The following is a 25,015-nucleotide window of genomic DNA, read 5'->3' on the forward strand; positions in this document are numbered from 1 at the left end:
CTCTTGCAACATATTTCAACCAGGAAATCCCAATGGGGAATCACTGGTGCACATCTCAAAACAGCAAATGGTGGCAAGAACTCTTTTTGTGCTGTTGTCCGAGTCAGGGTTTCCCTGAGAAGCCCAGGCTAGCCTCAAAGCCACAAGGCTAATTTTCAGCTCATAGTAACTCTCTTGTGTCAGTCTCCTGAATGCTAAAATGGCAGCGGGAGCCACCACAGCTGGTTGAATTAATGCCACTAGAACATGAGGAAGAGGGCTGGGGATGTAGTCTGGACTTTTAGGAGTTGGTTCTCTCCTTTCACCATGTGGGGCCTGGGGTCGAATTCAGGTCATCAGTTTTAGCAGCCAGTGTCTGTACACTCTGAGATATTTAGAAATCTCCTGTTGCACCCATTCTGATTGTTCATTGTTTTTGTTTTGGGACTTTATTTTCTTGTATTTCTTTGTTTTTCGAGACAGGGTTTCTCTGTGAAGCTTTGTCTGTCCTGGAACTCACCCCCATTGACTAGACTAGCCTTGAACTCACAGATTTGTAGTTGGCATTTTCTTTGGCCAACCAGCTCCCAAATAAAGACACAGAGACTTATTATTAGTTATGAATGCCTGGCCTTAGCTTAGGCATTTTTAACTTAATTTAACCTGTTTCATCTACATTTTGCCTTGGGGCTTTTCACCTTTCATTCCGTGTGTCTTACTTTCCTGCTTTCTCCATGTCTGTCTGACTGGCTCCTGGTGTCTTCATGTCATCTCTTTTTCTTTCTCTCTTTTCTTTCTCCCTCTTAAACACCTCCTCCTCAGTCTCCCTGCCTGGAAGTCCCACCTATACCTCTTTCCTCGCTATTGGCTGTTCAGCTTTTTACTAGACCAATCAGGTGCCTTAGGCAGGCAAGGTAAAACAGCAATACATCTTTATAAAGTTCACTGCAACTGGGGTCACATCGTCTGGGTGTGAGACTTGGGACTAGTCATGCCTATGGATGGCTTGAATACCCGGAGCTTGTTCTCCTCACGCCAGAGAGGTCTAAGTGCTTCAAAACACTAGAAAAGGACCTTCAAATGGCTCAGTGGAGAAAAGTGCTTGTTGACAAGCCTGGGAACCTGCGCTCAGGACTGAAGGAGAAAAGAGACTACAGCAAGTTGTGCATATATATTCGAGCCCACCAGAGGCATGACAAGCCTCAGGTGTCTCACCCAGAAGTAGTGACAGCCGCTGCAGTGGAATTTGAGTGGCCAGGAGAGGAATCTCACGCTAGAGCTAGAAAAAGCCCAGCTTCCACAGCTTGAGGTCAAAAACGGTCAGCAAGGCTTCGGGAGGGGACGGTCCGGAGGTGTGGCAATAGGCGTGGATTCCAGGGCTATGACAAAGCGGTCTCAGATAAGGGCCTGCAGGGGCTCGCTGGCGCGCCTGCGCGGTGAGATAAAGTGGGTGTGGTGAGCCGAAGGGAGGTAGGCAAGTGCAGGGCGGGGCGGGGCTTGCTCTATGACCACGCCCACCCGTATCCGGGTGCTCCGGGCCGCCAAGATGGCGCTGGCTATAGAAACTCGGGTACCCGCAGCGGCCGGAGCCGGGCCCGGGAGCCCCACACCGGGTACCGACTAGCGCTGTTCTAGCCACGGGGCTGCGCTCGAGCGTTCGCAGTTCCCCTGACCTCAGGGGACACCTACGTCCTTCCTCCCCGGCGCGTCCATGAACTCCGTGTCGCCGGCCGCGGCGCAGTACCGCAGCCGCAGCGGGAGCCCGGAGGACGCGCGCCGGCCCGAGGGTCGCCGGCCGAGGGGACAAACCCGGATCCCGGATCCCAACAGCCTGGGACCTTCGGGATCCGGCGGGGCAGCTCTAGGCTCATCTGGAACCGACCCCGCCGAGCCTGACGAGGTGGACAAGTTCAAAGCCAAGTTCCTGACAGCCTGGAACAACGTCAAGTATGGTGAGGAGGGGGTGCAGAGGTGGGTGTCAGAAGAGTCAGCGAAGCAAACCAAACCTTAGCCCTGTCTTGCGGATGGCCCCACCCTGGTGGAGTCACCTGCAGGTCCTCCTCCCTACTCGGGGACCTAGGACAGGTAGGTTAGGAATCCTTTTCAAGCCCCGCCCTTTGCTCCTGTTTGACCTTGGACAGATTTCCTCGCTTTCTGGCGGGCTGTTTACTCCCCTCCTAAAATAGGTGCCGTAGTAAGAACAGAGCTAGCAGGTGGTGTGGTTGACACCTGCAGCCAACACTGGGAAGGCTGAGGCAGGAGGATTACCAAGAGTTTTAGGCTAGTCTGGGCTACATAATGAGTTCCAGGCTGACTTGAGCTCCTCATAAGACTCTGCCTTTAAAAAATTGGGAAATGGGGACTAGAGAGATGGTTCAGAGATGAAGAGCCTTAACTGCTCTTCTGTATGACTGGGTTCAATTACCAGCACCCACATGGCAGCTCACAATTGTCTTGTTAGCTCAGTTCCAGGGATCCAACACCCTCACACAGACAAACATGCAGGCAAAACACCAAAGCACATAAAAAAAAAAAATCAGAAAAAGACAAGTGAGATGCCTCAGTGTTAAATGCATTTGCCACCAAACCTGAGGACTTCATGGCTGTCCTGGTGGAGCTAACCCTAGCAAATTATCTACCCTCCAGGCCCAAGGTGTGGCACTTGTCCACACACATACACAGGCTCACATACAAAAAATATAATGTACTTTGCATATTTTACAACAAAAATCAACTGTTAGAATGGAATGGCCCTGATTCCCTGAGTTAGTGGTGGGCCCTTAGGAGGGTGTGACCAAGTCCCACCTGTGCTTTAGACAGGCGTGGCATGAATTTTGCACAGCTGCCCCAAGATTCTCAGCTAGCACCAGGCCCATCTCACCGTTGTGGGATGGAAGGCCCATTGCTGATTCTTGAGTGCTTTAAGTTGCTGGGAGCTGCTTTGTGTCTCCCCAGGTTGGGCAGTTAAAAGCCGGACCAGCTTCAGCAAGATCTCTACTGTTCACCTCTGTGGGCGACGCTACCATTTCGAGGGAGAGGGTGAGATGTCCAACCTGGGGCGAGGGTTGGGGGGGTGTCTCTCATGGGGTTCTCCTTGGTCGACAAGCTGACTAGTTGACTCTCATAGGTGACATCCAGCGGTTTCAAAGAGACTTTGTATCTCGACTATGGCTTACATATCGCCGGGACTTCCCACCCTTATCTGGGGGCAGCCTGACCTCAGACTGTGGCTGGGGATGTATGTTACGAAGTGGTCAAATGATGCTGGCCCAGGGCTTGCTCTTGCATTTTCTGCCTAGAGGTGAGTTGTGTGTGTGTGTGTGTGTGTACACACACATATATATATGTCAGTAAAGTAAGACTTCAGTTGTAAGACTTCAGTTGGGCATGAAGCAAGTCCCTAGAGACAGCAGTGCAAGCTCAGTTCCCTGGACTACATGAAAATCTTTCTCAAAAAATTAAGAAGCATGTGCTACCACACCTTTAACCCAGCACTTGAGGTGGAGGAAGGCAGGTCTCTGGGAGTTTGAAACCAGCCTAGTCTACAGAGAGTTTTCCAGGACATCCAAGGCTACACAGAGAAACCCTGTCTCAAAAACAAAACAAACAAAAAAAAAAACTTATTAGGAATTGGAAGATGGCTCAGCTGTAAGATCATTTACTGTTCTTGCAGAGAACTTGGGTTTGATTCCCAGCACCCACATGGCAGCTTATACCCCTAGGGAACTGCAGTTTCTGGTTCTGGCAACCCCTTCTGGTGTTGAGTACCAGGCTGTCGCAGAGCTCTGAAATACTTGGAAGCAAAACACCCCTGTACAGAAGCTAAAAGTAAATAAAATTTTATTTTAAAAAATGAGCTTTGTGTGTGTTTGAAAATGGTAGGTCAGGCCGGGCGGTGGTGGCGCACGCCTTTAATCCCAGCACTCGGGAGGCAGAGGCAGGCGGATCTCTGTGAGTTCGAGACCAGCCTGGTCTACAAGAGCTAGTTCCAGGACAGGCTCCAAAACCACAGAGAAACCCTGTCTCGAAAAACCAAAAAAAAAAAAAAAAGAAAAAAAAAAAGAAAATGGTAGGTCAGTTTGGAACTTACCTGAGTGCTAGGATTACATGTCAAATAAGAGGGAATAGGAAGGTTGTCCCCACACACTACATGTTTTAACTACAAACTTCATCTCTTCTGCAGACTGGAGGTGGGTGGACGGCACAGGAGTAGCTTCTTCTGAGATGCCAGGGCCTGCCTCTCCCAGCCGCTACCAAGGGCCTGGTCGTCGTGTGCCACCACGGTGGACCCAGGGTACACTGGAGATGGAGCAGGATCGTTGGCACCGGCGGATTGTGTCCTGGTTTGCTGACCATCCCCAGGCCCCCTTTGGGCTACATCGGCTAGTGGAACATGGGCAGAGCTCTGGCAAGAAGGCAGGAGACTGGTACGGGCCCTCTGTGGTGGCACACATCCTCAGGTGAGATCCTTTGCAGGGCAGATGGGGCTGCTGGTTACCCCAGGGACTCAAGCCTGTCTGCTTTCCTGTCCTCAGGAAAGCTGTGGAGAGTTGCTCGGAGGTCACCCACCTGGCGGTGTACGTCTCTCAGGACTGCACAGGTGAGGCTGGGAGCAAGCTTCTAACTGGAGCCAGTGCTACCCCAGGCCCTCATTCCTCAGGGGCTAATGTAAGTTCTGGAGTGCAGGGCATTTGGATATAGACTCTAGGTACAATCTGTGGAGGTGTAGTCAGGGTCCCTCTCCTGCAGAACTAGAAAGTCAGATGAGGGCTTCGGGACGAGAAATTCTCTTCTCTTCACCCTTCTTCATGCCAGCCTCACTTTAAAAAAAACAAAAAACTACGTTTATTTACTTGTGTGTTTGGGGTGGGCCTGTGTCATGGTGCATTTAACATGGTAGGGGAGTGGGTATTCTCCTGTGGGTTCTAGAGATCAAACCTGGGGCATTATGCTTGGCATCAGGGCCTTTACCTGCTCGACCATCCCATGAGCCCGGTTCACTCTTAACTAAAAACTATTCTGATATGTCTGAAGTTTGGGCTCCTTGGGCTCATCAGGTGTCAGGATTTAGTGACTCAGTGATCCAAAAAACTACTGGGTTGGCAAGATGGCTTAGTGCGTGAAGGTGTGGCAAAGCCTGGCAGCTAGAGTCTGACCCTGCAGCTGAGTTTTCTAAGGTCCAGTTGTGTGCTGTGTAATGTACATCCCTTCATGGTCACATACAGACACACAATAATGCATTTTTTTTACAAAAGGCCCAAATAGGCAAAGGCTCATTTGGCAAAGGTTTTTGCTGCTGAGCCTGAGGAAGTGGCTTGGATTCCTGAACCCCCATGGTTGAAAGAAGAGAACTGACACATACAAATGAATTAATAAAAAAGTGCTCACAGCAGATTGACCGAATGTTAGCTGTTGTTTTCTTCCAAGTCAGCTGACTATATATAGCTTTGCGTGTGTTTAGCTAGGGTCTCATAGCCCAACCTAGCCTCAAAGTCATATTTAAGAATTAAGAGAATAGCCTTGACTTCCAGACCTTCTGCCTGTAGAAGATTGCAGTTTAAAAGGAGCCTTTTGGACCAGGAGTGGTGGCACACACCTTTAATCCTAATATTTGAGGCAGAGGCAGGCAGATCTTTGTGAGTTCTGGGCCAGCCTGGTCTCCATAATAAGTTCCAGGACAGCCAGAACTACATAGTAAGGCCCTGTCTTAAAAAACCAAACAAACAAACAAAAAACCAAAAACCGTTGCACTCCTTTAGAGGCCAGCCTGGTCTACAGAGCGAGTTCCAGAACAGCCAGAGCTGTTACACAGAGAAATCCTGTCTCAAAACAAAACCAAGGCGTGTGCACACACACTTTTGTGTGGAGTAAGGAAACAGCTCAGTTGCAAAGAACTGAAGAACTGAGTTCCATCACCAGAGTCTAGGCATTGTAGCAGGTGTAGATGGGGCGATCCCTGAGGCTCTCGGCAGCCAGCCTCAGGCCAGTCAGAGACCTTGTCTCAAAAACCAAGGTGGGGTGGTCCTGAGGAACAAGACTGAAGGTTGCCCTCTGCCCTCTGACCTCAAGAGTCCACACATAGGCATAGACATCCATACACACGTGAATATCCAGCCACACATGAGGGGCTGGGTGGGGCTGGGGACGTGATTTAATGGTAAAGGGTTTATGTACACTGACACACAAAGCTCTGAAATTAATCCCCAGCACCCCAAGTTTAAAGTGAGGCATCTTTAATCCCAGCACTTGGGAGGCAGAGGCAGGCGGATCTCTGTGAGTTCAAGACCAGCCTGGTCTACAAGAGCTAGTTCCAGGACAGGCTCCAAAACCACAGAGAAACCCTGTCTCGAAAAACCAAATAAACAAACAAACAAACAAATAAATAAATAAAGTGAGGCATGCTGGTACGTCTCAGAATCCCTGCATTACTAGGATTATGGCTCAGCTGGTAGAGCAATTCCCTGACATGCATAAAGCCTTGAGTTCCATATTGAACACTGTATAAGCCCAGTTTGGTGGCACACACCTATAATCTCAGCACTTGAGGCAGGATGGTCAGGGCTCAGTCATTCTGGTTACCTAGAATTCTAGGCCCGTCGGGGACACATGAACTCCTCAGGTCCTCACTCTTTCTTAACGCCTGGAGGCTCCAGGATTATCTGGAACGTGGTGCACTAGGAATGCGTTCTTTGCTGATGAGCGTTCTTTGCTCACCCAGGGTTGCAACTCTGGTGTGCTCCTGGGGCTTGAAGGCTGGGCAGAAAAGTGATCTGCTGACCTGTCCCTGTCCCCACAGTGTACAAGGCAGATGTGGCACGCCTGGTGTCGTGGCCAGACCCCACAGCTGAGTGGAAGTCTGTGGTTATCCTGGTGCCTGTACGCCTGGGTGGTGAGACCCTTAACCCCGTGTATGTGCCCTGTGTGAAGGTAAGTGTCTCCTGGTGTGCACCTCTGCCTGGGGTCTCCACATTTAACAGTCGGGGTCAACCATGGGTGTCCTTCTTTGGACCTTTCTGTTGTGTGTGTCCGTGTAAATGTATGTGGTGTGTATATGCAGAAGTGAGAGAAGACACAGGGTTTCTACTCCGTCACTCTGCTTTTTTGTGTGACAGGGTCTCTCACTAGCCTTGGAGCTGGGGTAGCAGCCAGCAGTCCCCATTTCTGCCCCGACAGTACCAGGTTACAGGCATGTGTGGCTGTACCTTGGTTTTTATGTAGGAACTGATGTTTTGAACTCATGCCCTTGTGTTTGTCAGCAAGTGCTTTTATCCTTTGAGCCGTCTCACCACCCCACCTTGTTTTATGAGACAATTACATGCACATTCTACCATACTTTTTGATAGAGGTTCTGGGGCCAAATGCAGGTCATGAAACAGCTGCAGCTGATCCATTTACTATCCTGGGGGCTAGGATTCAAACCCAGTGAAATGAGCCAATTCAGAGTGTGTTGTGTAGTAAAGTGAACATTCTGTTTGAGAACAAGCTGGAATGTTCTGGAAGATTGGGGAAGGAGCTCAAGGTGGAGCTCTGTGCCAGGTTGCACACTCACACCTGAGTTTAATCCCCAGCAAGTAAATATATTTTCTTATTAAAAACAGACCTGTCTTCCTGAATCCAAGCACTTGAGAGGCTGAGGCAGAAGGAACTAGACTCAAAGGCCAAACTCAGTTACTTAGCAAGTTCAAGGGCAGCCTAAGCTGTGAGGGAGGCCCCATCAACAAAAGTTTGGCACTTGAGCCAGGTAGTTGTGGTACACATTTTTAATTCCAGCTTTCAGGAGACATAGGCAGGAGGATCTCTCTAAGTTCAGGACAGCCACGGCTACAGAGAAACCCTGTCTTGAAAAACAAAACAAAAAAGGTTGGCATTTCAATGTGGACTTTAAAGGGCTGGGGAGGTTCCAGTGGAGCCAGAGGAAAGCCCCTCCTTGGCCTTCTAGAGATTACCTGAGGAGCTAGAGAAGTCTCAGGGAAAGGGGCAGCATTGACAGGCTCAACCAGAAAGCCCCTGGCATGTTTGCACTCAGGACAACCAAGTTCCTTCTGTAAGATGAAGGCACCATTTCACCTGTCACCTTCACCCCTCTGCACTGTTCATTCCCAGCTACACTGACCAGTGTGGTGTTTGCACATTTTTTTGTTTTTTTTCAAGACAGGGTTTTTCTGTAGCTTTGGAGCTTGTCCTGGAACTAACTCTTATAGTCCAGGCTGGCCTCAAACTCAGAGATCCACCTGCCTCTGCCTCCTGAGTGCTGGGATTAAAGGTGTGTACCACCATTGCCCGGCTTGCACAACATTCTTTCTCAAAGGCCTTCACTCTTCTGCCTTCACGGGAGACTCCCCACACACAAACCCAGCCCTGCTAGCTCTTTGCTAACAAGTCTCTCCATGAAAAGTGCTGGCTGTGAAGTGGGTCTGGAGAGCTGTATCAGAGCACTTTTTTAGCATTTGCAAGGCCAGGCTTTCCTCCCAGCACCAAAGTAATTCAATAAAACTTCCTGTCATACTCCTGTAGTCCTGGAGGCTGAGACAAGAAAATCTAGTGCTGAAGGCCAGTCTGGGTTCCATAGGGAGACTGACTCAAAATCTGTCCTCTTGCTACACTCCAGGTACTATAGTTAGTAGTAGGGAGGTAGTGGATGCAAGGAAGATCAGAAGTTTAAGGCAAGCCTTAGCTATACTGAGTCTATCAAAAAAAAAAAAAGTGCTGGGCAGTGGTGGTGCACACTTTTAATCACAGCACTTGGAAGGTAGAGTTGGAAGGTAGAGGTGGGTGGATCTCTGTGAGTTCAAGGCCAGCCTGGCCTACAGAGTGAGGTCCTATTTTAGAAAAAACAAAACAAAAACAAGGTAAAAAGTGGTTATAAGAGTAGTGGTTCAGCCGGGCAGTGGTGGCGCACGCCTTTAATCCCAGCACTCGGGAGGCAGAGGCAGGTGGATCTCTGTGAGTTCGAGACCAGCCTGGTCTACAAGAGCTAGTTCCAGGACAGGCTCCAAAACCACAGAGAAACCCTGTCTCGAAAAACAAAAAAAAAAAAAAAAAGAGTAGTGGTTCTCATTCCCTTTGGGGGTTGTCATGGGGTCACCTAAGACCATCAGAAAATGCAGATATCAACATAATAATAATAATTACTCATGCCAGGCAGTGGTGGCGGTGGTGGCGCACGCCTTTAATCCCAGCACTCGGGAGGCAAAGGCAGGCGGATCTCTCTGAATTCGAGGCCAGCCTGGTCTACAAGAGCTAGCTCCAGTACAGGCTCCAAAGCTATAGAGAAACCCTGTCTCGAAAAACCAATAATAATAATAATAATAATAATTCATAAGAATAGCAAACTTACAGTTATGAAGTAGCAATGAAAATAATTCTTTTTTTTAATATTTATTTATTTATTATGTATACAATATTCTGTCTGTATGCCTGAAGGCCAGAAGAGGGTGCCAGACCTCTTTATAGATGGTTATGAGCCACCTTGTGGTTGCTGGAATTGAACTCGGAACCTTTGAAAGAGCAAGCAATGCTCTTAACCACTGAGCCATCTCTCCAGCCCCAATGAAAATAATTCTATGGCTGCTGGGGAGCATGAGGGATTGTATTAAAGGGTCACAGCATTAGGAAGGTTGTGAACCACTGGGTTAGAGATGGCTCAGTGGTGAGAACATTGCTCGTGGAAAGGACCAGGTTTGATTCACAGCACACGTAATCTAACACCCTCTTTTCACACACTGCACTAAGATGCAGAACCAACGCACAGATAGACACATATACCGGCCCACCAGCACTTGGGATGCAGAGGGAGGTAAATGTCTGCGTTTGAGGCCAGCCTGCTCTACACAGCAGGTTCCAGGATAGTGAGGACTACATAGTGAAACCCTTAGAAAAACAAAAATTAAAAACCTGTTAAGGTACGTAGCCCTTCCCATAGTCTTCACATCTGCAGCTATGTTTCTGTTCTAGAATGTCAGTGCCGTCAGGCTAGTTTGTTTAGCATGGTGGCTGCTCAGTGAGTCCCCTGGCTTTGTAACTGCCAGCTATCTTGTCTCTACAGGAGCTTCTGCGGTCAGAACTCTGCCTGGGCATCATGGGGGGCAAGCCCCGGCATTCACTGTACTTCATTGGCTACCAGGGTAAGCCATGGCACCTTTCCGAGGTCACAGCCTTCTGCCTTCCTCTTCCCACCCCAGTTTACATTTGCCCCTCCCCAACCCCCCCACAGATGACTTCCTGCTCTACTTGGATCCCCACTACTGCCAGCCTACTGTGGACGTCAGCCAGGCTGACTTTCCCCTGGAGGTGAGATGGTGGCTTTGGGTGGGAGCTGCAGGCACAGTCACAAAATTGGGGTACCTCAAATCTCTCCCATCTGCTCAGTCCTTTCACTGCAACTCACCTCGCAAGATGGCCTTTGCCAAGATGGACCCCAGCTGCACTGTCGGGTTCTACGCTGGGAACAGGAAGGAGTTTGAGACTCTCTGCTCGGAGCTGATGAGGGTAAGCTATAATTGTGGGGCTGTCTTAGTGGCGTCCTGCCTACCATGTGCTGACAAACACAGATCTGGGACAGTAGCACATTGCCTGTGCTTGACATCGAGGTAGACTTTTTCAATCAAGCTTCTTTTGTCCACCACCAGGACGCTCAGCCCAGAATAGGAGAGCAAAATGAAGGGTCACTGCTGGGGTGGGGGGAGGGTACCTGGGTGCTCACCACTAGTTCCAGGGCAGCTGTTCACAGGCTGAGCAGTTGGTTGTGCACTGTTCAGTTGCTGCAGCTGATTCTGGATGACCCTGAACTGAGACCACTCTCTTTTCCTTCTGCAGATCCTCAGCTCCTCCTCAGCCACAGAGCGGTACCCCATGTTCACTGTGGCTGAGGGCCACGCTCAGGACCACAGCCTGGATGCCCTCTGCACCCAGCTCTCACAGCCCACATTGCGGCTGCCTTGCACAGGACGCCTCCTGAAGGCCAAACGGCCCAGCTCTGAGGACTTTGTGTTTTTATAGTGGGAAGGGATGGGGAAAGATGCCAGACTATTTATTTTTTTATTTATGTCATGTCAGGTATGGGATCTGGAACTCCGATGGCAGTGCTGGATTCCCTGTCCTCATGTCCCCCATCCTCCCGAACACAGCTGAGACCTGTCTAGGCCCCCAGGTTGGGGTTGTGCCCTTTAGCTGCCCCCAAGCCCCCTCAGGAGCCAGGGATGGAGAGTGGGCTCCAGGGCACTCACTCAGGGCCTGATTCAAGTTCTGTAGCCTGCACTGGATCACTGTACTCACTGGTCCCAAAGCCCCTGTCCTGGAGAGCCGACTGACTGCTGGGTGGAGGCTGATAAAGATACAGACTTGAACACGCTGGGGTTGCTTGACTTTTCAGGCTGACTTGTACACAGCTCCGACAGCCTGTTCCTACACTGACAAGAGACAGCAGCAGCCTTGCCTGCAGCCAGATTTAGACAGGTTTGGGAGGTGTATAGCCAACAACTTGGTTGTGGAGGTAACCTGTGGCCCTCACGGGTGGCTCTGCTGTTTCCTCCTTTGGCGACCCAACTGGCGGAAGTGCAGCCTTTTGGGGTTGAGACCAAAGGCCTGCAATCTCTGTCGGCTGAACTTGTGACCTCCAAGTGTCACCGTGGGGCCCAACAGCCTGGCCTTCTTGTTCTTCTGCCTCTGGGAAGCTGGCTTCTCTGGGCTGGCTGTGTGTGCCAACTCCTTGGCTACCTGGCTCTCAGACTGGAGCCTCTTCCCACAGGTTCCATCAGGCATGGGTAGCTGTTCCTGTGGGTTGGCCTTGCCCCGTGACTTCCCTGTGGCTTCTGTGGGCATGTGTGTCCTATAGGAGAAAAAGTCAAAGTTCAGGTCAGCTTGCTGTTCAAAACAGGCAATGATCCCCCACTTTTTCATTGTTTGAGGCGGGTCTCGTATAAGCCAGGCTAGCCTCAAACTCTGCATACTGAAAGATGCCCTTTAACTTCTGATCCTGCTTTGCTTTTTTTTGGGGGGGGGGGGATAGGGGTGAAGTGTTGAGTCCATCTCACTAATATAGATAGCTCTGGCTGTCCCAGAGCTCACTACTGTAGACCACCACTGGCCTTGAACTCAGATCCTTCTGGTTTATACAGTGCTGGGATAGAGCCCAGGGCTTTCTACTGTCAGGTAACCCTGCCCCAGCCCATAGTCTCACTATGGACCCCGATGGCCTCAGCTTCCTGAGACAACTGTCATAAATATGACAGCTACAAATTAGCTGGACTAGCTGAAGCCATTTGTTAGTCAGCTCCTTGTAACTTAAGTACGGTAAGAGTGTGTCTCAACTGAGTTTATAGTAAGGAACGACAATCATCCTTACAACAGCTAACAAGCCTGTAAGGTACTTCTAAGAATTACTCTGTTCAGGCTTTGGATGAAACTCGGAACTTGAATCATGCTAAGCAGTCTCACCAGATGTGGTGGCATACACCTCCAATCCTAGCCTTGTGAGGCAGAGGGAGACCATCCTGGTCTGCATAGGGAATGCCAAAGACAGCCAGTCTTTAATGAAATAAGCACAGTCTTCACCCCATAATGACAAGCTGTTGCGGTGGAGTCGGGCTTGCTTCAAACTCATAAACCCTGCCTTTGCCTCCCTAGTGCTAGGACTGCAGGTGTGTACCACGTGTCCAGGTCCACTGATCCTTATTCTGAGTGTGTCATGCATGAGCTCAGCCTTTGAGCCATAAAGTGACCTTACTGAGAAGAACAGTAACTGGTCTAAAGATGCCACAGCTGGGTGTCAGCTGGCCCTGCTGCTACCATCCTCCCCAGGCCCGTGCTTACTCTTCCTGGCACAGTGATTTGAAGATCTGTCTCTTCTTCCACAAGTTCTGGGCCTTCTGGCTGTACGCCCGCTTCTCCTGCATCTCTTCCTGCTCTGACCTGTGGGTCAGGGGTGTTCCAGAAGCTGTGCAGACTTGCGGGCTCCCCCCATCCCCATTCCCCTGCTGTCACCTGTACATGCAGGTCTTCTTTAGGGAACACCAGCGGTTCAGTTCCTTGTCATCAGCTGCAAGGATCTGCATGAGGAAGAAGGCGTCTGCTGTGTGGTTCTGGGGCCAGCCTCAAGCCTCAGTCACTCAGAGTTGGGGACAACTGAGTTTAGTGTTTTTCCTGTTTTTGAGGCAGGGTCTCATGTAGCTCAAGCTGGCCTTGGATTTCCTGATTCTCCTGCTTGTACCACCATGCCGGCTCTTTTTTTGAAAGTCATTGCACAGCTCAGGCTAGCTTGTAATTCACCGTAGAGCCCTACCCACCTCACCCTCTCTAATGCTGGCCTACATTAGCACTATTTAACTCTTCTTAGTTGAAGTCCAGACCTTGCCTCTCCACAGTGAATATTCACCTCCCATTCTCTGGGCTTCTCTACTTTCCCTGCCAGCCCTGGTTCTAACCTCCTCGGTGCTGAGCCCAAAGTCACAGGGCACCACAGTGCGGTACTTGAAGCGACAAGGCATGTCGTCGATGATGTCCTCATAGTCCAGCCGGTAGTACTCATCCAGGTACTCCTCAAAGGTCTTGTCCCCTGCTCAGGAGATACAGCCAGGGTGTTGCATGTTCAAGGCCCTGGGAGCCATGCTCCCATGCTGCCCATCATGCCTTGTACCTTACCAGGGTCAAACATGGGTTTCTGCTGCCCCACTGCAGCTGCAAAGGGGGACTTGCGCTTCTTCTTGCCTGTGGAGGGGGCCTCACGAAGCTTCTTCCGAGGTTGTCTGGGGTCATAGTCAGCGTCCATCTGTCAGGAAGTGCTGGTCAAATCAGGCCAGTCCTAAACACCCTCTGGACACTCACTGTCCTTAAGGTCTCACAGCCCATGCAGGCCTCAAACATGCTGTGCAGCCAAGCCTTGAGCTCCATCTCAGAGGCTGGGATGGAGCTTGGGTCATGGAAATCTGCTCTGCCAACTGCACCCTACTTGGACCTCAGATCAGTGGTACTTACATTAAAGTCAGGGTCCTCACAGTGCAGCCCCTGCTGACTCCAGCCTCCGTCTTCTTCAGGTCCGCCCCATGTGTCCCAGTTCCAGTCATCTGGTTCCACAGAAGGCAGAGTAAGGACAGCACATAGGTTACACACCTGAGCCCTGGTCCCCAGCTTTGTAAGGACACGCACCTTCGAGGCCTTCTTCTTCCTCAAACTGTGGCTTCTCTTCCTCCGCCGTGCCATAGAAGGCATCTCCAAAGCATTTCTGCAAGGAAAAGCCAGGCCTAAGACAGCAGAATCCGCACACTTGCAGCTCAGCTTCTCCATGCCAATGCTAGCATAGCTCACCAGTCTACTGTTTGGTTTTAGGAGACAGGGTTTCATGTAGGCCAGGCTGGCCTAAACTCACTACGTAGTAGAGGCTAGCCTTGACACTGTGATCCACTTGCCCCACCTCCTGAGTGCACGACGTCAGACTGACAGAACTGTGACTATTTTCTGTATCTAGTGTACAGTTTGGAGCGCTCCTGATAGCCAACAGGTGGTGGCTGAGTTATAGCCTCCCAGCCCCACAGTCACTAAGAAAACAGCTGACTGCACGTGCCATGCGCTAACCTGGGTCATTCATTAGTTTGGGTGGGTTTTTTCCCCACACCTCAATTTTTTTGGCACTTGGGGCTAGAACCCAAAGCTAGGGATGGAATTGCTCTACCATAATCATGCCCCAGACCCTCACTGGGAGACTGTAGGCAGGTTTCTACCACTGAACCATGCCCCTCCCTTCACATGCTGACCCCTCTCCAGATTTTATGTAGCCAGTCCACTATGTATCCCAGGCAGGCCCTGAAGTCATGCAGGAGCCTTGTATGTAGCCCACCATTCCTCTAGGGCCAGCCCTTCCAGTCCTTTCCTTGGTCCAAGGCATTGCTCCAGTAGGCCTTACATTAAAGCAAGGGAAAGGTCCTGAGAGGTCAAATCATTTCTTGAGAGCACATAGCCAGGAGGTGACCTCTGGTCCCACTAACAAGTTCCCGAGCATACCTGCATGAGCTGGTCATGCTGGGCAGGGTCAAAGTCATCCTCCAGGTCCTGTTCCTCAAGGCCCAGTGTCTCGTTGCCAGTGACCTGCCGCAGCTTCTCCAGCTTGGCCAGAATCTCCTTCCTTTTTAGGTTCTTTAACTGTTTCAGCTCCTCCTGCTTCCTGGCCTTCTCCTGTGGGACAAAGAAGCTCAGCATTCCTGAGAGGCAGAACCTTGCAGACGGGGCCTCCCAATACAAGCACTTTCCCATTTTCTTTGAGACAGGCTCTCAGGAAGCTCAGGCTGACCTTTAACTAGGGATACTCCTGCCTCCAGGTCCTGAGCTCTGAGAAGACAGGCATTGTCTGCTATGCCTGGTTCTTGCAGGGATCCCTTCAGTGCTTAGGCGAAAGCCAATGCTTTGCACACACTAGTGTTCTAGCCACTGAGTAGCTGAAGATGGCATAGAACTCTTTCTGTAGACCAGGCTGACCTTGAGCTTGTGGTGCCCTGCCTCTGCCTCCCAGTACTGGCAATACAGGTGACTAGCACCATGCCAGCTTAGTTTTACTATTTATTTTATTATTATTTTGACATAGCCCATCATGACCTAAAACTCAAGAGATTCTCCTGCTTCTGCCTCCTGAGTGTTGGGATTAAAGGTATGCACTACCACCTTCTTTTTCTTCTGTAATTTTGTTCCCCAGGTTGGCCTTGAACTCTCGACTTAGCTGGGGCAGGCCCAAAATTTTCAGTATCTGTGCCTTAGCTCTGGAGGGCTGGGAATCTCTGGCACGCACTGCCACAACTAGCCACACTCACCCTCTTCTTCCGCTCCCTAGTCTCTTCCCTCTTCTCCTTCCTGCGCTCATCCTTGCGACGCACAGATGATGCAATGCTACGTGGGTACGTCTTGACCTGTGGGCAGGAGAGGAGCCCAGAGGGACTTCAGAGATCATATGGGGCTGAAGCTCCAGACCCTTGGGCAGCCGTGTCCTCCCTGACCCAGGCCTTGGCACACACCGAGGCTGAGTCAGGCTCCTCAAAGCGGAAGTTGTACTTGTGTTCAAAGTCTTCCTGCTTCTTCAGGAATAGCTCCCCTTCATCCGAGGAGTCGTCCACTGCCAGCTGGACTGGGGGTCCGGGAACCCTGAAGGACATGACGGAGTTATAAGGCTCAGGAACACCAAAGATCCCGGGTCAGACACCAGCTTGTATTATCCCCACAAGAACTCTACAATGAACGGGCTGGTCAGCTGGTTTAGCAGGTGTGTGCTGACGCCCTAGAGCCTGAGTTCCGTCTGATGGGACCACACAGTAGAAGGAGGGAACTGACTCCCACGAGTGAAGCCCCACCCCTGCAAACACATAAATGTAATGAAGAAATTTAGAAATAATAATTTAAAAAAAAAGCCAGGGGCTGGAGAGATGGCTCAGAGGTTAAGAGCACTGGCTGCTCTTCCAGAGGTCTTGAGTTCAATTCCCAGCAACCACATGGTGGCTATGAGATCTGGTGCTCTCTTCTGGCGGGCAGGTATACATGCAGACAGAACATTGTATACATAATAAATAAATAAAAAAAAAAAAAAAAAAAAAAAAAACAGGCAGTTGGTGATGCACACCTTTTACCCCAGCAGTTGGGAGGCAGATACAGGCGGATCTCTGTGAGTTTGAGGCTAGCCTGATCTACAGATCGAGCTCCAGAATAGCCAGGGCTACACAGAGAAACCTCTCAAAAAACAAACCAAAAAAACAAAACCCAAGCTCAGTGCCCATTGTTGCCTGGCCTGGATGCCGGAGAGTAACTGAGTAACACGCTGGGAAGAGGAGGTGGCTACTCACCCGTCCTCCATTTCTTCTTCTTCTTCCTCCTCCTCTTCCTCCTCTTCGTATCGTTTGTTGAGAATATAATCCCTCAGGAATTGTTCCCCCTCATCCAGTTCTGGGCTGTTCCAGTATTCCTTGAGGTGTGTCTATGGGGAGAGAGGGTGTAACAAGCTCAGTACCTTGGGGAGGAACCTCAAGAATTGTAATTTCATAGTTGACCTAGAGCAGATAGAGTAGCACCATTCTGTGCCTTTTCCCGTTTTGGGATCAAGTCGTGCTGTGTAGCACAGGCTGATTTTGCACTAACTGCAATCCTGTCTTAGCCTCTTGAGCACTGATATTACAGATGTGGCCAACCACACCTGGCCTGTATTTGCCTCATTTTATTCACTGAGAAACTGAAGCACAGAAATCGTTCATGTTTATCCTCAACCAATTGTTTTTGGTGCTGGGGACGGAACCCAGGGGCTTGTGCATGCTAGGTAGGCACTACCCTTGAGCCATGACCAGCTGCTCACTGGAGGGTTCAGGGAAGATGCTCTACCACTGAGCCACACCCCAGTCCCTCAAGTGTCCTTGGGTACCTGGAAGTGGAGGGTGAGACAAAGCTGTACCAGGTAATTCGGCCGTGGGGACCACATCTGAAGACTCACCAGTTCTTTCAAGGTCTCAGAGCTGTGGATCTCCTTTTGGCCCTTTAGCCACTCAACGTAGTCTACTTCCTCCTGGGCCTGTGGAAAGCCAGCAGTGAGCTCCTCGTGAGTCCAGCTGCCCCGTCTCCAGTCCAGGCGTCCCAGCAGGTCCCAGGCACTAACCTTTTCTTCCCTACTCTTAGTGTGTTTCCGCAGCAAACCAGAGCCACCTTCCCCAGCGCTGTCCTCATCACTGCTGTCCTCCACGAAAGCTCGGAAGCTACACACGCCATGGAAGAGACTTCAGCACTGGTGCACGACCAGCCCTGAGCTCTGACCCTGTGGATGTAAGCTGCGGGCACTGCAGCAGCTGTCCTGTCCCCACTTAGTTCCTGCGCCCGTTGCCACCAACCCCAACCCAAGCTCACCTTTCCTTCAGTTGCTTTTGTTCTTCTACGTAGCTCTTCGAGGATGTTTCCTGCAGAAGAGGAATTGATGTGGGTCTCAAGCCAGTTATGAGCCCTCAAGCCCCTGGCCAGCCATTTTTCTACCCACCTTGAGCCTCTGGTCAAAAGTCTCCCCATCCGAGTTGTCCTCGTCAACATACTTGCTGTGCAGAGAACCATACAGACTTTAGCATGCAGTGCTCAGGCACGGGAGCTCAACGATGTCTTGACTTCACAATGGCTTTACTAGGCACTGATGTCTACTTAGTATCTCCTTTTCCCAAAGAAATCTTTTATAAGTGAGTGTATGTATGTAATGTGCGTGCGTGCGTATGTGTAGGTACATTGCATGTACATAGCTGCAGAGGCTGTGTCAAAAACAATAGAAAAAAATAGAGAGCCATAAAAGACAAAAGTAGTCTTGACTGGCCTAGAACTCACTATGTAGACCACAGTAGCCTAGAGCTGACAGTCCCCTACCTCTACTTCCAGAGCGCTGTGATTGAAGGGCTGTGCAACCACACCCAGCCCTCCTCCACTGTTATTCTGAGACAGCCTTTCTCATTGCTCACTGCTGCAGCGAGGCTTGTTCCACCAAGCTCCTGCAATCCATAGGGGTGACAGATACATGCTTGGCCATGCCCAACATTTAACATGGCTGCTAGGGATCTGAACAAAGTCCTCTAGCTTTAATGGTAAGTGTTCTAACCCAGGGTCATTTAGTCTACCCCACCCTTGCTCCCAAGGCAGGGTTTTAGCATCTAGTTTTACCTGGTCTGTAACTGGCTACCTGACTAGTCTGACCTCAAACTTATGACAACTCTCCTGCTCCTGTCTCTTGAGTGCTGGGGTTAGAGGTATGTGTTCCACAGACTGGCTAGAACTCTTCAGCTATAAATGCATTTTTACTTCACAATATTTTCCTTTTCTTTTATTTCCTCTTTATTTAAACAAAGTGAGGAGCAAACCAATAGTTTTGCACATGGAAGACAAAGCAGTCCACTGAGGCCTATGCCCCTGACCCTTGTATTTTTTTAAAATATTTATTTATTATGTATACAATATTCTGTCTACATGTATGCCTGCAGGCCAGAAGAGAGCACCAGACCTCATTACATTACAGATGGTTGTGAGCCACCATGTGGATACTGGGAATTGAACTCAGAACCTTTGGAAGAGCAGGCAATGCTCTTAACCACTGAGCCATCTCTTCAGCCCCTCGTATTTTTTAAATTATTTCTTCTTCTTCTTTTTTTTTTTAACGTACATTGGTGCTTTGCCTGCATGTATGTCTGTGCGAGGGTGTTAGATCTTGGAGTTACAGACAGTTGTTAGTTGCCATGTGGGTGCTGGGAATTGAACCCAGGTCCTCTGAAGCAGTCAGTCAGTGCTCTTTACAGCTGAGCACCGACCCTCGTGTTTTTTAATATTACTTATGTATATGTGCATGTGTTTATATGCTACATGTGTGTGGATGCCTGTACAGGTAAGAAGAGGGTGTTGGATCCCCTGGACCTGGAACTACAGACAAGTGGTAGCTGCCTGATTTGGATGCTGGGAATTGAACTCGTGTCCTCTGGAATAACAGCAAACACTCCTCACTCCCCTCACCCCAAAGGATCTCTCTCTGTAGCTCTGGCTGTCCTAGAACTCGCTCTACAGACCAAGCTAACCTCAAACTCAAGAGATCCACCCGCCTCTGCCTCCTGAGTGCTAGAATTAAAGGTGTGCACCAACACTTTCGGGAACAAAAAGCACTCGTAATTGCTGGGTCATCTCTCCAATTTTGAAAAACATTAAAAATGTTGCTCCTTTCATCATGTGTGTGTGTGTCTGGTGGGGTTGTGCATGGAAGTGCAGTACTTGGGAAGGACAAAAGTGGAGGATCCCCTAGTGCCAGAGTCATAGACGGTTGTGAGCTGCTTGGCCTGAGGATTAGGAAGCAAATCCTGGTCTTCTTGAAAAAAGACCTTCTCTTAGCTGGGAGGTGGTGGCACACGCCTTTAATCCCAGCACTTGGGAGGCAGAGGCAGGAGGATCTCTGTGAGTTCGAAGCTAGCTTGGTCTACAAGAGCTAGGTCTAGGACAGGCTCCAAAGCTACAGAGAAACCCTGTCTCAAAACAAAACAAAACAAAAAAGACCATCTCTCTAGCCTAAGATAAAAATTTTAATTTCAGGGGCGGGAGGAGGGGGAGGGAAATGGGAGGCGGGGAGGAGGCGGAAAATTTTTTTTTTCAATAAAAAAAAAATTTTAATTTCAATTTATTTATTGTGTTTATGTGTGTATGTATGCATGCCACATGTGCATGTGGGAGTCAGTTCAGGGACTGAAGCACCATTACCTGCTAATCCTCCCACAGGCCACCACATAGTGGAGGCTGGCCCAGACTCCTACTTTCTTTTTGTTGTTGTTGTTTTTTTCTTGTGTGTGTGTGTGTGTGTGTGTGTGTGTGTGTTAAAGACAAGGTTTCTCTTCTCGTATTCCTCTGGCTATCCTGGAATTCACTATGGAGACCAGGATGGCCTCAAACTCAACAGATCCATCTGCCTCTGACTCCCAAGTGCTGGGATTAAAGGCGTGCAGCCCCACAGCCTGGCTCTAAGTTTTTATTTATTTTTTACTTTTTTATTCCACATGCATTGGTGTTTTACCTACATGTATGTCTATGTGAGGATGTTGGGTCCCCTGGAACTAGAGTTAGAAACAGCTGGAGCTGCTGCCATATGGGTTCTGGGAACTGAACCTAGATCCCCTGGAAGATAATTCAGTACTCTTAACCACTGAGCCAGCTCTTGAGCCCCCTCCATCTTCCTACTTTTATCTCTTGAGTTCTTAGAGTTGAGCATCTCCATGTTTGGCCTCAATCTTCAGTGATTTCTAATTGCAATGGGTTTAGCAGTACACAGACCTACATATATATTCTCAGTGGCCCTACTGTCTCTGTCCCCATGTGGTGTGGAACTGCTCTGAGCTCCTGGTGGGAGGGGCCTAAGACTGAGGGCAGAACACTGAGGTTCTGCTCCAAAGGATTCCCCTTACTATGTAGTCTTGGGCTTTTCTTCTCTCTTTTTTGCAGACAGGCTCTCACTAGGTAGCTCTGGCTGGTCTAGTATGAAGACCAGGCTGATATCAAACTAGCAGAGATCAGTCTGCCTCTGCCTCCCAAGCTATGCAAGCCAGAGGACCTGAATTCGAGAACTGGGACCCACCCATATAAAGGCAGGAGAGAATGGATACCAGAGCTGTCTTCTGAGCTCCATATACATGCTGTGGCATGAGCACATGCGCCCAGCCACTCTTCTCCCTACAATAATAATAAACAGAGCTGGCAAGATGGCTCAGCAGGTGAAGGCTTTTTGTTTGCTTATTTTTTTAAAAGAGATTTATTATTATGTATATAACATTCTGCCTCCAAGTATGCCTGCATGCCAGAACAGGGAATCAGATCTCATTATAGATGGTTGTGAGCCACCATGTAGTTGCTAGGAATTGAACTCAGGACCTCTGGAAGAGCTGTCAGTGAGTGTTCTTAACCTCTGAGCCATCTCTCCAGCCCTGTTTGTTTTTTGAGACAGGATATCACTGTGTAGTCCTAGCTGTCCTAGAACTCACTCTGTAGACCAGGTTGGCCTCAAACTGATGGAAATCCACCTGCCTCTGCATCCTGAGTGCTGGAATTAAAGGTGCGCACCATCACTGCCCAGCTCAGGTAAAGGCTTTTAATGCCAAACCTGAAGACTTGAGATCTGATCACTGGCACCCACATGGTGGAAGCGGAGAATAGACTCCAGAATTTATCCAATTTGAACATGTACTATGGAAAATAAGTAAATTCGGAATGTTAAATTGGGGGCTGGAGGGATGGTTCAAAAGCTAAGAGTACTGGCTGCTTTTCCAGAGGTCCTGATTCAACTCCCAGCACCCACATGGTGGCTCACAACTGTCTATACTTCCGATTCCAGGGGATCTGGCATCCTCACACAGTCATAAATTTAGGCAAAACACCAATGCACATAAAATAAAAAGAAAATTAAAAAGAATGATAAATAAATAAAATTAAGAATGTTAAAAAGAGCCGGGTGGTGGTGGCGCACGCCTTTAATCCCAGCACTCGGGAGGCAGAGGCAGGTGGATCTCTGTGAGTTCAAGACCAGCCTGGTCTACAAGAGCTAGTTCCAGGACAGGCTCCAAAAACCACAGAGAAACCCTGTCTCAAAAAACCAAAAAAAAAAAAAAGAATGTTAAAAAGATCAGATATAGTGGCACATGCCTAATCCCAGAACTCAGGAGGAAGGAACAGATGGATCTCTGAGTTCGAGGCCAGTCTGGTCTACAGAGTGAGTTCCAGGCAGCCAGGGATACACAGAGAAACCCTGTCACAAAACAAAAAAATACCACAACCAACAACAAAAACCCACCACCAGCAAAACCAGCCCAAAACACCTCATGGTCCCCAGAGAGCTGGCGGCTAACAGGTGGGCTGAGGGCCTCCTTACCCCTCCTTCTCTAAGATGACCTTCCTCTCGTAGTCCTTCAGGTACATGGGCTCGACTTTCTTCTGCTTGCCGACTTTCTTCTGCTTGCCCGAGGCTGTTGGCTTCTCCTCACTCTCTGAAGACGAGGTTTCGGCTGTGGGCCAGTGAAAAGATACCTGTTGTTGCCCTAACTGCCCTCTTCCCCAGGCAGAGAATCCCATGGGCAGGGCTGGGAGCAGACATGAGTTCTGAATCCCTGCCAGTCACTTCCAATTTTAAAATCGTAAATCATCCTAATTCTACTCTATATTTTTCCAGGGACAGAGTATAATGTAGCCCAGGCTAAACTAAAACTCACTATGTACAAAAGAAAAAAAACCAATCAACCAAACAAAATCTTTAGATACAGATATAGCTAAATTGATAGTGTTTGCCTATCAAGTCCGAGGCTCTTTGTTCAATTTCAGTTATGTGGCACACACCTGTTCAGTATTCTAGTATTCAGGAGGGTGGAGGCAGGGGGATCAGAAGTTCATTCACATTCTTGGCTACATAATGTTAGAAGCTAGTCTAGGTTACATGAGAAATGATCCTTTTTTTGTTGTTGTTGGTTTTTGTTTTTGTTTTTCGAGACAGAGTTTCTCTGTAGTTTTGAAGATGTCTTAGAACCCACTTTTTAGACCAGGCTGGCCTCAAACTTACGGAGTTCTGCCTGCCTCTGCTCCCAAGTACTGGGATTAAAGGTATGAACCACCACTGCCTGGCTTGAGAAATGACCATAAATAAATAAATAAATAAATAAATAAATAAATAAGCAAGCAAGCAAGCATTTCTGGCCTGGTATTTTAGACTTATAAATTCATAGAGATAGCTTTCTTAAGTGCACATGGATGCCAGAGGTTACCTTGCCAGTGACATTCCTCAAATGCATCCACTCACTTTGCTTTGTTTGGTTTTTTCAAACAGGGTTTCTCGGTATAACCTGGCTGTCCTGGACTCACTCTATAGAGCAGGCTGACCTCAAAATCACAGAGACCCGTCTGCCTCTGCCTCCCCAGTGATGGGATTATGGCCTATTCACCACCACTGTGGTGTCTGCCACCTCACTCAGGATGGAAAACAATTGAATTCCATCAACATTCTGGTACTTAGAGAAGCAGCCCCCTCCATACCTGTCCTCTGATAGAAGGTAGCATCTTTCTGGTAAATTCGGGGGTCCTTTTTCTTCAGCAAGGACAGAGTCCTGTAAAAGTCTCTCTCCTGCTGGGGGTCAAATTCCTAGAGCAGGAAAAGGAGTGGAGCTGACTTCAGAAGGAAGGCCGGCACAGCAGAGGAGGGGCTGGTGAGGAGGACAGATACAGCAGGGACCCGTGGGGGAGGAAGAGGAGTCCAGATGAAGAGAGGCAGGTATGGTGCTGGGCACATGTGGTCAGAAAGAGGCTTGGGACAATGGGTAAAGGAAGAGCAGGACAAGGAGGTCTGTCCTGAAAAGGACAGGCTGGGCAACAGAGCAGGTGCGTTGGGAGTGCTCTTGGGTGGACCACTAGAAGGTCACGATTAAAGCTGCTGTGGACAGACAGGGCTGCTAAATGGGGAATGGGAAGAGTGGTCCCTAGGGGACAGAAGGGTTGGACCACTAATCAAGATGTGGGGTCAATCTGTGATGGAGGATAAAGTGATAAGTCATATCACAGGAGATGTGACAATCCCTAGGGATGGGTAAGGCACTGGCTGTCACTTAAGGGATGGGGGAGGTATCATGGAACTGCCTTGGGACTCTATTGAGTTAGGGGAAGCTACCTCCTGCAAATTGATGGGCGGCCTGGAGTCAAGTAGTGAGGATTTGGTGTCTTCTAGGCATGGGGCGGGTGCTGCTGGTAACTCAAGGATCTAGGGTGTGGGTCCTATCGTTCCCATAGCCCCTATGTGATTAAGGCTCTGTCCTTTTGGGGAAGCAGGGAGGATTTGGCAATTCCCTAGGTACAGGGAGAATGCTGCTTGTTACTCAAGGGACTGGGATGCAGGTCTTGGGATGTGTGACCCTATGAGCGCAGGGCCAGACTCCCTCTGTGTATCTAAGTAGTGCTGTGCGAGGCTTGAGGCTTGAAGCCAAGTAAAGAAAGCAGAAAGATTTAGTGACTACTAGGAAGGGACTATCTGTCACTCAAGGGGTTAGAAGATAAATCCACCCTTAGGATATAGCACCCCAGCGAGAGCTCAGTGGGTGGGAGATTTGAAATCTCTTCCAGAAACAAGGGTGATTCCTGGGCTGGGGGGAAATGCCCGTCACTCAAAGGATGGAGGCGGGTCTTGAACGCTCCCAGACAACCCAGCCGGGTCAGGGAAAGCCCCAAGTACATCTAGGTAAGATGGGAAGCCTGGTGGTAGAACCTTACCACATGCTCGTCGCTGGAGTCAGACTCGGAGCTGGAGTCGCCGCCGCCGTCCGGATCCCCATAGCGATCCTTCACTGTAGGGTACACACGGGTTCCCCGCAGCCACCATCACCTGATGCACCCTCCCCCAGAGCCCCACATCCCGGCCTGCGCAGGCGCCCCTCACTCACGCCGCTGCAGTTCCTCACGCTCCCGGTAACGGCTGTAGCGTGCGGCAAAAGCTTCGTTCACCCTCAGGGACGCAGAACCGTGAGGCTCCGGCATGGCGGCTGTGCGGCCTAGTGCG

General features: G+C 49.6%; 2 protein-coding genes across 3 annotated transcripts; one reads left to right on the plus strand and one right to left on the minus strand.

Annotated features, from left to right (window-relative positions):
• The first annotated feature begins 1,518 nt into the window (after positions 1–1,518).
• Positions 1,519–10,981, plus strand: Atg4d (autophagy related 4D cysteine peptidase). Of its 2 annotated transcripts, XM_057766800.1 has the most exons (10): positions 1,519–1,931; positions 2,935–3,018; positions 3,107–3,280; positions 4,163–4,439; positions 4,515–4,579; positions 6,776–6,906; positions 10,025–10,103; positions 10,193–10,269; positions 10,348–10,467; positions 10,795–10,981. In XM_057766800.1, the coding sequence occupies exons 1-10, from the start codon at positions 1,691–1,693 to the stop codon at positions 10,975–10,977; spliced, it is 1,431 nt and encodes a 476-aa protein (XP_057622783.1). In that variant the 5' UTR covers positions 1,519–1,690; the 3' UTR covers positions 10,978–10,981. The 2 variants fall into 2 exon arrangements, with proteins under 2 accessions (XP_057622783.1, XP_057622782.1); XM_057766799.1 differs by having other exon boundaries at positions 10,193–10,467.
• A 498-nt stretch (positions 10,982–11,479) lies between these two features.
• Positions 11,480–25,007, minus strand: Kri1 (KRI1 homolog). The gene is made up of 19 exons (XM_057766798.1): positions 24,900–25,007; positions 24,730–24,803; positions 23,506–23,611; positions 22,355–22,487; positions 17,966–18,020; positions 17,839–17,888; positions 17,594–17,690; positions 17,432–17,509; positions 16,794–16,924; positions 15,975–16,101; positions 15,774–15,869; positions 14,974–15,144; positions 14,122–14,197; positions 13,951–14,039; positions 13,618–13,744; positions 13,401–13,531; positions 12,961–13,025; positions 12,790–12,888; positions 11,480–11,806 (listed from the first exon to the last, which is right to left on the minus strand). The coding sequence occupies exons 1-19, from the start codon at positions 24,991–24,993 to the stop codon at positions 11,485–11,487; spliced, it is 2,121 nt and encodes a 706-aa protein (XP_057622781.1). The 5' UTR covers positions 24,994–25,007; the 3' UTR covers positions 11,480–11,484.
• Positions 25,008–25,015: the final 8 nt, after the last annotated feature.

Source organism: Chionomys nivalis, chromosome 4 (assembly GCF_950005125.1).
Source record: "Chionomys nivalis chromosome 4, mChiNiv1.1, whole genome shotgun sequence".
Taxonomy (NCBI): domain Eukaryota; kingdom Metazoa; phylum Chordata; class Mammalia; order Rodentia; family Cricetidae; genus Chionomys; species Chionomys nivalis.

Bases quoted from the DNA above. Each gene is read 5' to 3' on its own strand.
- Atg4d (XM_057766799.1), top strand. From the start codon at position 1,691: ATGAACTCCGTGTCGCCGGCCGCGGCGCAGTACCGCAGCCGCAGCGGG. The intron at 1,932-2,934 runs GTGAGGAGGGGG...GTGTCTCCCCAG, and splicing joins CTGGAACAACGTCAAGTATG to GTTGGGCAGTTAAAAGCCGG. The intron at 3,019-3,106 runs GTGAGATGTCCA...TGACTCTCATAG, and splicing joins CTACCATTTCGAGGGAGAGG to GTGACATCCAGCGGTTTCAA.
- Kri1 (XM_057766798.1), bottom strand. From the start codon at position 24,993: ATGCCGGAGCCTCACGGTTCTGCGTCCCTGAGGGTGAACGAAGCTTTT. The intron at 16,925-17,431 runs GTGAGTCTTCAG...CTCTCCCCATAG, and splicing joins CTGAGACCTTGAAAGAACTG to ACACACCTCAAGGAATACTG. The intron at 13,026-13,400 runs GTTAGAACCAGG...TTCCTCATGCAG, and splicing joins TTGGGCTCAGCACCGAGGAG to ATCCTTGCAGCTGATGACAA.